General features: G+C 37.5%; 1 protein-coding gene across 1 annotated transcript in view; it reads right to left on the reverse strand.

Moving 5' to 3' along the window:
* Window positions 1–760: 760 nt before the first annotated feature.
* Window positions 761–14,297, reverse strand: part of MYO1B (myosin IB) — a 115,183-nt gene continuing 101,646 nt past the window's right edge. The window contains 7 exon segments of the mRNA XM_063340720.1: window positions 761–3,776; window positions 6,377–6,504; window positions 7,427–7,579; window positions 9,145–9,277; window positions 12,146–12,252; window positions 13,159–13,293; window positions 13,695–13,769. Coding sequence (XP_063196790.1) covers window positions 3,653–3,776; window positions 6,377–6,504; window positions 7,427–7,579; window positions 9,145–9,277; window positions 12,146–12,252; window positions 13,159–13,293; window positions 13,695–13,769 — 855 coding nt within the window. The 3' untranslated portion in view covers window positions 761–3,652.

Here is a 14,297-nt window from a genome sequence, read left to right on the forward strand (position 1 = left end):
TAATGTCCAAAGAAGCGTAGACTCGTGCATCTCCCTCCTGCCCATTGCCATCACACTGCAGTGCAATCTTTTCAAATAACCATTTTCCATATCCATGTAGAACACGGAAAATCTGTTGCTCTTCAAGACTAAGGATTTAAAAGCTTAAGAATTAACAGCGAAATTTAAACCAACTGGGGAAAATAATCTCATTTCAGGTCAAAATTCTGAATTAATCCTTCAATATTTTTTTCCCCCAGAACTGTTTAGAAAAAGGGCTGATTTTAGCAATGAAAACAAACCTGGATTGAAACTGAAGATGTTTTTTTCCGATTTTACGTTTTAGTTTTTCTTCCATAATTTGTACGACGAACAAAAATATACATAAATCAGGATGAAATTGTTAAGGATAAAAAGAGAGAAAAAGATCACAAAACAAAACATGTGGAATATGATATGTTTGGGGCTCAAAGTAATTTTTTAAAAATCAGCTCAGCCTGGCTATTAATACTGTTCTTAAAGATTGGTCCAAATCCTAATGTTAGGAAAGATGAGTCCGCAGAATTTTCAGAGAAAACTATGTTGAGGAAAGGACTTGCACTGAAAAAGGTTACTGTGAATTACTGAGAAAGACATGCTGCCTTTTAAGGAATCACATCCGAGATAAAAATTTCTTCTCTCTCGAAGTCGCACACCAGTGTTGTGTGTATTTAACCTAAAATTCCATCACCTGCACTTTTTAGATTTGATGGCAGTAAGGAAGATACAGATATAGAGAAAGTATAGGTCTAGGAACAGAATTTTATTTGATTCTGAAAAGTATCATGCAACAAATCTCATTTTTTTTTAATGATCCTTGCCCAGCTTTCAGACAACAAATTATAATTTACAAGTAAAAGGAGGCATACGGTTAGCACCATAGGAGGAATAGTCTTCTCTTTGTAATTCCATTTGATAGAAGGTTATAAAAGGAAACAGAGGAAAAGAAAAAAAAAACAAAACTAAAAACCTAGCTGACCTTGCATTTTTATTTTCAACATCCTAGATACTTAAATCTAAACATCAAGATACCATGACCCATCTACCATATCTAAATAATTCACGTTTAGCAAAACTTGCTCTGTACATTAAGACTGGTCAAACGGTGGCTATCACAAAGTCCCAGCTATTATGCAAGGTGAAAATTGTAAGGACCAGAAAAAGAAATGGAACAACAGAAACCAAAGTGAGGAATTTGCCCATCTTCCAAGTCTTGTGGAGGTATGGCTATCATGACTTGCTGCAAAGATCAAAAAAAATAAAAGGGACGTATACTGGTTCTGCCCAGGATGGATCAAATATCTTCACATTATCCTGTAATATCCTAACTTCTTGGGCCAAATATCCAGATGCACTTAATCTAACCTCTCCCATTTCCTACCTGCAAGCAAGTACAGGGTTACATCAGACTTCAAATGTTTATTTTCCTTACTTTGGTATCCATTTTAAAAACTTGCCCCTTGTGGTTCTTACTGTAAAGGCTTTCAAGATACTGAACAGTTTTACAAACCCTCCAATCTTTACCAAGCAGCAATTCTAATACAGGATGTAGGAGTTTTAAATACCATGTTATTACGTGCTATCTTCTTAAGGCAGTGGCATAATTCCTTTGAAGTATCCCAATTTTGCATTACAAATTGATGCTAAGATTTCCTTTGTAAGCATCTCTAATTACAATACATGTAAAATGCTTTAAATTTTACTAAACTATTAACCTAACTCAGTTATTAAAAGAAGGGTTCAAATGAAGATCGCAAGGCAGAGGCAACGCTTGGTCGCAGTTTGGAAAACACATCTTTTGATTACTCCCACCTTTCAAGGTCACGCGCATGGACGTTTAACAGCAACATTAAGCACCCAGTTAAAACAATTGCTTTGCATCCCAATGACAGCAAAATCATTTACTTCAATCCCAAAGCAAAACGTGGCATAACCCAAACCAGCTGTTTTTTACAGACCGATAAGAGGCCACCATTAGCAGTAGAACATCTATTGCAGTAGAACATCTATTGCAGTGAACGGAGGTTTAACACGGAGAGCCGACATTAACGTTGAGCTCCGCAGAGAAGCCTTCGCAGCCATGAGCTCTATGTCACTTTACCACCAGGAGAGTAATGAGACTCTGAACTTTTCTTTATCTTTCCTTTATTTATGCTTGGACTTCCAGCACTGCACATCAGATACCCAGGGTCTTAATCTGTCCTATATCAGACCGCAAAAACACAATGCTTTCCCAACTGTCCTTGCATGAACAAATCCAACAGTCACATCCAACAAACCCTTCACTTGAGTAGTTACTTCTATCTAAAAAGGCATCTCTCCTCTTCAGGATTTCAACTAATGCTTCTGGCTTATAAAAGACTAAGTGCAATCAGTTACACTGAAAGTTTATAATGCAGCTCTTGATTGTATTTTCTGTGCACGCATTTACATCAGGCACACGAGTTATATAAAATAGTTTGGAGTACAAAAATATGGTTATAACATAGGAGTACCAAACAGCACAGAATTAGAACAGTTTTATTACCGTAATACCAATTTATATACAGACCCCCAAATTAAGGATTTTTTTAATTCTAAGTATTCTTCCCAAATTGACAACTGTAGTGTACACTCTAAAAAACTGCAAATTAACAACACAAATCTATTTTAACCCCTACATTGTCTATGCAGGCTGCACCGATCCTCTCTCTTGCACACAAAAATGTATCATAAATAATTTTTCACAAAAGGTCATGTATGTTTTATTGCACATTGTACATGCCAATATCTAAAAGAAAGGCTCGAACCTTTCGCTTGATAACTAACTGTTTAAATATCTAGCATTTACTTGTGTTATGAATACTACTGCATTCTTCAGGCTCTACTCTTAACTGATAATTTAAAAGAAAAAAAGCAGAACAGAAAATATGCCTTGAACTGTGTAGCTTTTGTGAAAGAAACAAGCTGGTTTAGTTTTACTGATTTCTACTGTATAAAGTCATTAAAAACATCTGACCTAATTAAAAATCCTGCTTCAACATTTCTGCATTTTTTACTATAAAATTATGCGCATAGCTGCTTGTATAATCATATATTCCTTCTGTTTTGCAGAATTAGATGTTCCTGTGCTGTATCGACTAAAAGACTGAGTTACGTAGGTCCTAGTGTTAACTATAGGAGTCTCTGTTCTGCTGGTCTCCCCAGCGGTGGCAAGCAAGGAGCCCGTCAGGACACCAGAACAGGCCGTATGAAAAGACACTGGGCACAAGTGGCCACCAAGCATCAAGGCCGTGTGTAGTTCCTGTTAAGCGGACTTCTAGACTAAGCAATATGAGTAGTTTATCATTAATAGGTGGGTTTATGGTATGCTGCACTAAAATATGACCGCTAAACAAAGAGAATGAGTCGTGTATGACAGACACGTGCCAGCTGGTAAAAATGCCTCACTGGGTAAAAATTTGCATTTCGAGGGTTAAAACTCTGGCATGAACAAAAAGATTAAAAAGTTGATTGATCAAATGGTTTGCCAAGGGTTTCTAAAGCTATTAGCCATCAACAGCTCCAGAAAGGGATCAAAATAGCAAAACCAAACAACTAAAATTGCACTATTACAAAGAAACAAGTCCGTGAAAGGTAGAGTCACCAGCCGCAGTTAAGGGACAGCCACTTCAAGAAGCCGATTGTTTTTTCGCTTGCAAGTTGGGATGTTGCCGTTTTTCTGGCTGCCTTGTATGAACTTCACGCAGACTTTGTCTTGTCGGAACTGGACCAGAAACCTAGGACAGGGAATAAGATATGTTTTAGTTAAAGGTGGAGAAAACCACACGAGGAGCGAAAGTCCTCTCCTGTTGGTTCTGAGCATCGCTCCAAAAGATGTCATTTTCTGGCCTGTATTAGTAATAAGAGTTGGGGGATTAAAAAAAGCAATAGGTTATGGTATGGCTTGCGTCTCCTTGAGGTAGTATCACCTAATTACTGCCTTTTGCCTGTAACTCTGGACCTTTTACAATAGTTAGTTTGCTATTCCTTTAGCAAGAAGGCAATTTAAAACAGAATTTCTAATGTACCAGAAAAGCAGCAAAGCCTATTTCCATTTGCTTTACCACCATCCAAAGGGACTTTTCATGGAAGGAAGCTAAATACTTCTACAGCGACATCAGGAGTGCCCTTCTTCTGGTTTATGCTTAATTTAGTGTATTAGATACGATATATCTGGTAGAAATATGAGCAACTCTCATATTTCTAATCCTTAGTTAGCCTTTACAGGCCCCTGCTCAGCAACTGGGAAAATTCACTTCCTTCCCAGTGGTCTCCAAATTCAGATATTTCCTACAGTCCACGATAAATTAATCTGGATTTGACTCTTCGCTTTTTACGGGAAGAGAAATTTCATTCAATGTGGAGAATTGCTTTAAAAAAAAAAAAAAAGAAAAGAAAAAAATCCAACACGCTCCTGTGGAGCCTCAAACTTCTCACTGATCTGGATAGCAAGATTAAAAGCAATAAACAGGGCAGCGCTGCCTTTTGGCTCACATGCAGCGGTTGCTGACCTAAAAAGTCCTTTGTAATACAGCAGATTTTCCCTTTTAGCATCCTTAAAAAGTCCTCCAGCAGAGGCCAAAAACTTCAAAGAATTTGTTCTCCAGCCGGAAACCACAAATCAAGCTGACGGCAGAGCTCAGGGGAGGAAGTGGCCTCTCCTGCGCCGAGCTGCCCTTTAGTCCTGCTTTCCTGCTGCATAGCCCAGACGCCCAACGATTAACTTGTTCGGCGCCCCCAGCCATGCAAGCATCCGCAAAACACAAGTAGGTCTTATAGCCATCGTCTCTTGTCACCAAAGCTGCATTTTCCTAGGCCCATTGTTCCATTATTTTTTATATGTATATATATATACACACAAATATATACATAAACAGTGTGTCTCTTACTAGACATACCCCTGGATCAACAGTGTTTTTACTTATATAAACTCTCTTCCCCAAAAGTACTGTACACTAATCAAAGTAAGGCCACGTTTTCTCCTCAATTCCTAGCTGTGCTTGTATCTCAACTCTAGCAGGGAGAAGAGAGTACTGCTTCACCATCAGCAGAGATGGAACCGCTAAAAAAGAAGAAAACAACTTAGAATTATTTAGTCTGGGTTAACGCAATAGCAATACACACTTGTATGTTTTTAATCTGCAAGACAAGAAACAAAACCACATCCCAAAATGCAAGACTCCCAGAAAGCAGAATGTTTTCCAGACCAAGGCGGGCAGTCCAGAGTAGTGTTTAAACTTTGTTTTAGTAGTTCATTCCTTTGTAGCCATCATTAAACTAGAATCTTTTACACTCTTTTAGAGGCTAAAAACACACACCCTTGAGGAAATTAAATCACATCTCGTAACAGAACAAAGGAAAATGGCAGATGTAGTTTTCAAGGAAAGAGCAAAATTAGCTTTTAAATAAACCCTCCAATCTGAACAGATACAAACTGTACTCACCAGCACGACTAGAATACAAGCAGTGCTGTGCAGCCAGATAAAAGGTTCAGTTTTTGCCTACAGAAATTTCATTTCACTCTTGTTAAAGCGTTCCAAATTTTCTTCCTTATTCAGAATGAATAAACCCACCAAATCAACACTACTTCACACAAAAAACCGAGCACGTAACAATGATGGACTGAGTGAGGGACTCTTACCCAGCAGCCTTTAGGAGTTCACACACACACACACACAAACATTTTTATTCCGTAGCTACAAACACTGCAAGTGCACTCCGAACTTAAGGCCAAAAGATGTAACTGCACCAAGCAGAAAGAAGTTGTAGTTTGAGATGCAAACTTTTTACCGAACAAAGCTTTTTAACAACCAAAAATCCCAAAACAACAACAGGTGGTTCAAACGCCATCGGCAGGAATTTTAAGAATACATTTTTCACCTTCGAGAAAAAGAAGGTAGAGCTTTATAGACCTACAATACGAGCACCATCATTAGGTATGTTTGGGGAGGAGCTTTTCATTCTCTTTTGGTTGTTTTCACTGGAACTTGGCACCTGGTGTCCACTCTGACCAATTGATAAACATCTCGTAAGAATATGTGAACTTTTCAGTCACACACAAAATGATTCTCTCAAATGTAGCATCTCTTAATTATTTCTACAGCGGCTTCATAGCCCTGTTTGAAACTGCTTTAAGAAAAGTACATTCTCTCTAGTGATTTCCAAGAAAATAAGAGCCAAAATGAATACTAGGAATGAGTATACATTGAAAATTGGATCCTTATTTACAAATATTCTGTCAAGAGAAAAGAAGTATTAATTACACAGTGTGTTTTGTTTTTAACATCAGATACTTGACTTTTTAGCATGTTGCATTGAAGGCAAACAAGAAACATACTCATCAGATATCTCAATGTTGAGCTTCTGTTTGGTTTGGCTGAGAGTAGTGCGGTAAAGTTTAGTGGCCATTTCAATGAGGTGATCGCTGCTGAGCAGGAAATCTCCTTTACCAGCTGCTCCTGAGCCCTGGAACAGAAAGGAAGGTAGTGAGGCCTACCAAAACCTAGAATATGAAAAATATTAAATGCCAGCCAAGCAGGAGGTTTTACAAGGAATCTTCTCTTCCCAGCGCAATGAAACAACCATCTTTTGTCTTGTAAATTAAATAGGGATGCAGTGCAGTGTAGAGGATCAAAATGCAATTAGCTCTCAAATAAACCGCAAACCTGTTCAGAAAGTTAAAAACCTTCTCTGACCCTAAAGGAGGGTCCCTTTCATTTGTCCTACAAAACTGTAGTGTTTCTGTATCCTTCTTCTGGCTACATCACAGCAAGCTCACCATATTTTCAGAAAGGAACAGAACCCAATTACCAGCGCCAGTATTAGGTCAGTATGAAAAGACACTATATATGAAGTTTTTCAAATCCGTTCAAGCTAGAAAAGAAATGCCAGCGTAACGATTTTAGCAGAGCAACGCTGACAGTGCAGCAAAGCAAATACAGCACTGAACTAAGTTCTTTAGAACTGAGTAACCAAATTAGCTGTGCCATAACGTAGATTTCTTGGCATCCCATAAAGAGAGAAACATTCTGCCAGTGTGTCAGGAAGAATTAATTATATGAGCAGCTAAAAAGGAGAACACTGCCACAAGGTATCTGAACCAGATTAAAGGTCCATATTACAACTTGAAAACTCCAATCCTGAAGAGACTGCAGTGAAATGTGAACTCTGATTTTCACAAGTAAATGATCGTTCATAATGTAATACCTGTCCTCATTTGGCTTCAGTAGTTTTAAATCAAAGTTTTTGCAGATATGGCAAACTTCAATAAACTTCTAAACCTACAGGCTAACCACTACGATTTAACACTACAAAATAATTAATAGACAATTTTTATTTCATTGCATGTAAAACAGTCCTATTATTGTATTATAAAGTTGTAACCAACCTCCTTGAGGTGCACTGCAAAGAAGCCATCATTTTGGGAACTCATGGATACTTTGGTAACGTCTCCCAGTGGAACCTCTGACTTGATATTCCCAGATTTTTGATCCGCAAGAAGAACATTATTTTTGGTTAATAAGAAAATCCTGGATGTAGCCTGTGAAAATACAAAACCGCAAACCATTATCTATGCAAAGAGAGAACTGGTCTTTATTGAGCACCTGCGAAGACTACACGCAGTTCATAGAGTTAATAAGCCTGGCCCACATTAGTAAAACACGAACATTTGATGTTCAGTAAAAGCTGCAGATCAGCTGAAATCAGGTCAAATCCATTTATGAGTCTAATTATAGATTGAGAAGCTTAGCTCATTTTGGCACATATTCTTCCATATAAGCAGTTCCTTTAATTACTAGCTTACAGTTATAAAATTCAGAAACTATGCAAATGAGGATAACCTCATTTCCATGCACTGTCAGTCCTCAGGAAAACCAACGTACCTTTTCAGTGAGAGCTAATTCAGGACTACGGTTCACTATTTACTGTTAGTCACCAAAACCGTGTTGCAGAACAACACAAATCACGTAGGGATTTTCAATGCTATGTTCTCCTCCCTTTATCTATTGGAATTATTCTTTAGGAGGATACACATTCATATTTTCAAATGACAAATATTTTTAAAGCATGAGTGCGTGTTCTTAAATTCACCTTAGAAAATAATAAGAACAAGAAATGAGAACTTAATCTGCATACAGCTTTTTCTCCTGTAAAATTTTAAATAACAAAATCTTAACTATTATAATTAAGAAGTAGCTGTCTTAAGCACATAGAACCATAGCTCATTATTAATTTTTTTTTTTTTTTTAAATCTCGAGAGCTGAAGACTATGCAAGTACAGGAAAGATATTGTCTTCATTTAATTAGTTTCTTCTAAACCAGAAAATTAACTTGGCATCAAAAACAGGCAACCTAATTTCACTCCTACAAATGCATACATGACATCTACATCTGACAAGTTGAGATCTACTACTTCTAATATTTAGACAGATATGGTGAAAACAATTACATTTACTAAGGGAGGATATTACTTCCTGTTTTAATAAGTATAATTTAAATGCAAAACAAGTTCTGTGTTGGCAGATTTAAAAAGTACCCAGTATATTTAACAGCTTTATTCAAACGATACAAGAAACTTGTCTCTTCATTCCAAAAAGCTTTTGATATCAATCAGAAGACAGGCAAAGCTAGCAGAGCATGCCACTAACAATTTAAAAACATAATAAAATATGATAATCAGGAGTTTGAATGACAGTGTGAACCTTGAAAGGTTAAGTTTTCTAAATAGTTGAACAGGAACAATATTCTCTAAGTATTTATTTTATTCAATTGGCAAATAGACGATGTGAGTTTGGTACAGAGACTACCTTTAGTTATGAATCAATACCGCCTGTTACCAGTTGATGAAATGCCATTTTTGTTTGGAAAAGTCACTGGAAACTACAAACCCAAACAAGATTTTAATAATCTTTATGTAAATTTAAAACAGGTGTTTAAAATCACCAGTTTACATAAATCAAACATTTCCAGTCTTGCCCTTAAAAAAAAAAAAAGGCATTTTTTTAAATCCTCAGACTATTAGGTGACAGAAACAAAGTCTCCCTCTCAGTTAATTTTTAACAAAAATGAGCTGCCCTTCTGCATAAAGCAATGCCATTTTATTACCTTCCCGTTGGCTCTATTGATCTTATTCACAACTTCTGCAATAATGATCTTTTCATCCACAGCATCTTTAAGTTTTTTATACTTGGGGTTCTTGCTGATTTCCAAGTAAGCCCCTTGGAACGGTTGCCCAACGCTGCCCAACAAGAAGACAAGAGAAACACGAGTTAAATGTGAATCGCAGAGAAGTAGTAAACCTGAAACCGCCACATTCTGCCTCGGGCTTCGTGGAGCGGGGAGATGCACCAAATACCATTTTCACTGACTCTACACTGCCAGAAGATTCCTTAAGCTTTGATACACTGTCTGCCAGTGAAAGTCATGCGGTGGAATTGTCCTCCATTGTCTGAGAAGCTGAAAACTGCAGCCGTCCCGAGCTCTGCCCCTAGACTCTTCAGGTCGGTACCACCGGGGTGGTGTTGGCATCGATCTGTGCCATGCAGGCATACTACGCCAGCTGAAAATAACTTGGGAATTGCTACAGAGTAGTGTGGGTATATCTCCCAGCACATTATCCGAAGGGAAAGAAGAAAGGAGAGGTAAGAAACTGTATGTGTATTAGACACAGAATCTTGTACACATTAACAGCACAGTGATGGTGAATAAAGAAATTTATCACCAAAGGCAGTAATAGGATTTTATTTTTTTTTCTTTGCTCTGGAAACATTTTCCAATTAAATGGGCCAAATTGCTATGAGTATCAGACATAAGTACATCCTTACGTATACAATCAATTTTGACTTAAAATCGCCCAGTAACAGTCTCTGTGAAAACAGACAAAATAAAACTTCAGCAGCAGCAACGCCTCTGCCCCTCCACAATATTTCAGACTGACAGACAAGAACTTGCCTTCAAGATCTGCTGTTGTTTGTGAATGTGTACCAGCTCTTCCTCAAGACTCGGTGCGCTTGCAAATCACCCCGTCTTTGTCCACCTCAGGGTTATACAGTAAGAGCTTCGCTATCAGTTAAGAACTGGTGAATACAGTTGCTGCTTGCTTTGTTTGGAAGTCGCTTTAACTAATCACTTTGATTAAACTGCAGTCAAAGTACTAAATGCAAAGCTTTGCCAAGACTAGAGCCCAAGAGGAACCAATATATTATGTGGAATAGCACTACCTTTGTAATTGCATCTCTGTCACACAGGGAGATGGGAGAGAAAAGGAAGGGAACTGGTATTCTAATATTCACAAGAAGTCCATCTCTGTTCTTAAATAATTACATTATATACAGAAAATTAGCCACATCCTATGAATCATTGTCGTACTAACTAATCAGAAATTTTATGCAATAATTTCCTCCACCCTTAGGCCAAGAAAAAAAAACAACAGGAGCTAATCAGCTCTGAATACAAGACAAAGAGAGATGGAAATGTTCTTAAATGAGTGCAGGGTCAGGAAAGCATTCTAACTTTCTACCATGTTGGATCTTTGGGTTTTTTTGTTTTTATTAATTAGCTTTATGAAACCGTAGTCACCAGAATAGCAGATTCCCTGCGGACTTTGTCCCTAATCAAACAACGACGACTTACAAGCTAAAACTGAAATGAATCAACTGCTGCCCTTTATGACACATACCACATAAGAATGTCTTGGATAAAAGTAACTCAGATATATATTTTGCTATATAATATTTCATTGTTCAGTCTTGGTGTAAGAAGTACCAAACCAGGGATATAAATAAAATTCCTTCCTTCCCAAGGAGCTCAATGCTGATCAGATGTATACTGACTCAAAGCAAAAAAACCTGCTTGCTCCTAGAAAAGTCCAAAGGCAGCATCTTTCTCTTTTCCCAGCAGTACAAAAAGGCATCCCAAAGCAAATAAGGAACAAAACACAAGCCAACATATAAAGTTGTTAAATAAGATATCTACTGAATGGAAGAAAGAGAAAGATACTGAGTCCATTACAGGAAAAAAAAGGAAACGTGTCAACAAAAAATGACACAAAACAAACCTAATAAAACACACAAACAACCAAGCAGAGCTTGTCCATGCATGGAACTGCCCTCATCAACTCTTGCAGATTCCCGTTCCTCCCTCTACTGAACCTCGTTTCTCGTTTTACAGTGCCTTGTTCCTGCTCCGCTCAAACTATGGCTTCTAAGAAAAAACTCTCCTGAGATGGACAAGACCTTTGTTTTCAAGAAAAACACAATTTCTAAGCTCATTTTCACTTAAAAAGTTCAATTGAACTTATTTGAAGGACGTCAGATCTCTATTTTTTCAGTTTTATTTCATGCAAAAAAAAAAAAAAGAAAAGCATTCCTTAAGTAAAATCAGATACTACTGCACTTTAAGTAATGTTAGTACTGCAGATAGCAATGACAAGAATTTATCGTTTTTTAAGAGCTCAATCATCTGAGAAACCAAGAAGCTTATTTGCAGAGATTTCACGTTTAAAAAGTCTCCAATTATAAAACACCATCACAACAGTTCCAAAATGGAAATAAACTTCTAAGCCCCTTTTTTTTTTTTTTTTCCAAAGTATCCTTTCCAAAAGATATATACCAACGGTATCTAGCTCTTGAATGACCAAGTCTTCGCATTAGACCATCATGCTGAATGTACTAAGTTTGGAAATAGGAGAGCACACCTCATCTGGGAGTGACGTTGTCCCTCACAGCCTTTCAGTTCCACATTTATATGTTGCAGGAACCAGCGTGATGGAAACTAGGGAAAAGGGTGAGGGTTACTCCCTTCTAGAAGTGGTTCTGCAAACTTTTACAATGTGAACAGGTCACGGGGGGTTAGAACAACAAAACGTCATGGCTTCAGGACAGAAGTGCTCAGTATCGCAGGATTAGAGGACTGCAACAACATCGAAGTTAGAAGCAAACTGAGGTCAATTTCCTGGTTTGTAAAGTAACACGATGGAGGGACATTGTCAAACAAGGAAAATGCACTTTCCTGCTTCAGATAAAATGCAAAATCTTGCTTATTTTCCTAAATCTATGTAAGGATACTGAATTTATTGTACACTAAAAGCAACAGAGTAAGTCATTACCTGGCTGGATATAAAGCCTTCTTGTCCTTGAAAAGTTCGCTTGCTTCCAGTTTTTCTTCATATATAAGCTTCTGCTGATCTGTGAACTGGTCTCTGTACTTCTTACACTACAAAACATGATATATTAAACAAACTAGAAAATTATCCTTCCAGATCTGATTTGAAGCAGCAGCACCACAGACTAATGTTTGCTTATTGCTCAAGATGCACATTCTTTGTACACTTCTGAAGTGACTCAGCTCCATCCTACGTGCCACTGTAGCACAGTAACAAACAGCAGAGGTGGTTTTCTCCTTGCTCATTCTAGATACTTCTGAATTACACCAAAAACAATCTCTAAAACATACCATTTAAGCATGCTGCACTTGGAACGTGAGCTTAATCTATCAGATACCAGTCACTGGGAGACTGTGCTAAAAAGGTTCACAGCAACATACATAACTGCACAATTGCAGAAGTTTATGTAAAGAGACGGAGAGAACAAAACCCAGCTGAGAGGATGAATTTTGTGGAAGAAAAACTGCTCCTTGACAATTCACAGAAACCGTAGCCCACAAGATCAGTAAAACGTCTCATCAGCACTTACACAGATTCTCGCTGTTCTCTCCACCCAAAGATCCAAAACAAATTTCAGCTAACCACAGTTCATAAGTAAAAAATTCCACCCGATACTTCCAATGTTGGTCCAAGAGCTAGTCCCAGTCCTGGCCATGGATGCAAGTATTATAAGCTACCAATTAACAGGCAACAGGCATATTGCTTTACTATTAAGTTAAAAGCTGATGGCAGGAAGCAATCCTCTCTCCCTTACCCCTGAAGGGAGTAGGCAGGACAGTTATACCCCTTGCAGGCCAAAGACAATGATCAAAAGACACACTTCGTCCAAAGAAATAAAACATCCTGTCTGGAACAGGAAGAAATATATCCCCAAAATAGGCTCCTTATGAACAACACTAAACTACTGAAAACTGTGTGATGAAGTTCTGTACAGACTGGACCAGATTGTGTCCTACCCTCCACAAATGGAAAATCCTCTTTAGTTCCTTGTGAGTTGAATCCAAGAAAAGGTAAGGTCTCGCTGGCCAGTTTTTATCGATTGGTGATAAAGAAGGCATCTTATTCTTCATTTCCAGGAAGTATTTTTGCATCTGTGATAAAATTGAAGCAAGATGTTTTATTAATGTTCAAATACCAGAGTTACTGAAATAAGCAAGGAAAAGCAGATGCTCTGTGATTAAAAGCACAGCAACTGTCAGCTTTCATAAACCTGAATATGGATTTAAAAAGGCAGGTACATTGAGAAATGCAGATTTAGATATTATACAAGTGTGGCAAATGCTTAGTTAGTACTACTCCCACACCGTCAAAACACTATCACTATCCTTTCTTTACAACATCAGAATATTTAAGTTGTCCATTTTCCATATGTTTAGCTTGGACATTTTCTTACAAAGATGACGAAGGCCATAATACAACTGTTACTTTTGGTAGAAAACAAACATTTAAAACACAGAAAATGTACGTGTGCTTTGTACAGATATATACATACAAGTCTCTGAAGGGTAAATTCATAAATTTTTCTTCCAGCATTGGCTCTGAAGAATTTCCTGTACTCTCTACGGACCTGAAAAGTTAAACAAACCCTCAAAGTGAATACAAAGAATGAATTTGTTTGCATAGGTACTTTTTTATAAAGCTCTATGGCAGAAAATACTAAAAAAGCATACAAACATGCAAAGTGTTCCCTGAAATAGGAACACTAACCGGGTACAAAAATATACGAACCAAACCGTGGACCGAGAGGTCAGAAAGTTACCTCGGATGACCCGAGTACAGTCATTTGCAAATTCAACAGAGAATTTGAAATACCTTCCTCTGAAAAGGCAAGCTAGTCAAATATTGTTGAATTCACAGCATGAATCTATTTTCATAGGCTTTTGCATAAAGTTGGATTGAAAAAAGTGAGGTGTAATCAATGATACATATTTTATCTTGTCTGAAGTGACACTGAACTGATGGTAATTACATAGTTAACTGATAAACTGATTCTGATTTTTCTCCTTCAAGATTCTTAATACACAGATTTTGCTACTAAAAAAAAAAGGATTTTTTTTTTTCCAAAGCAGACTTATGCATGAAAAAACTCTTTTCA

Source organism: Chroicocephalus ridibundus, chromosome 7 (genome assembly GCF_963924245.1).
Source record: "Chroicocephalus ridibundus chromosome 7, bChrRid1.1, whole genome shotgun sequence".
Lineage (NCBI taxonomy): Eukaryota > Metazoa > Chordata > Aves > Charadriiformes > Laridae > Chroicocephalus > Chroicocephalus ridibundus.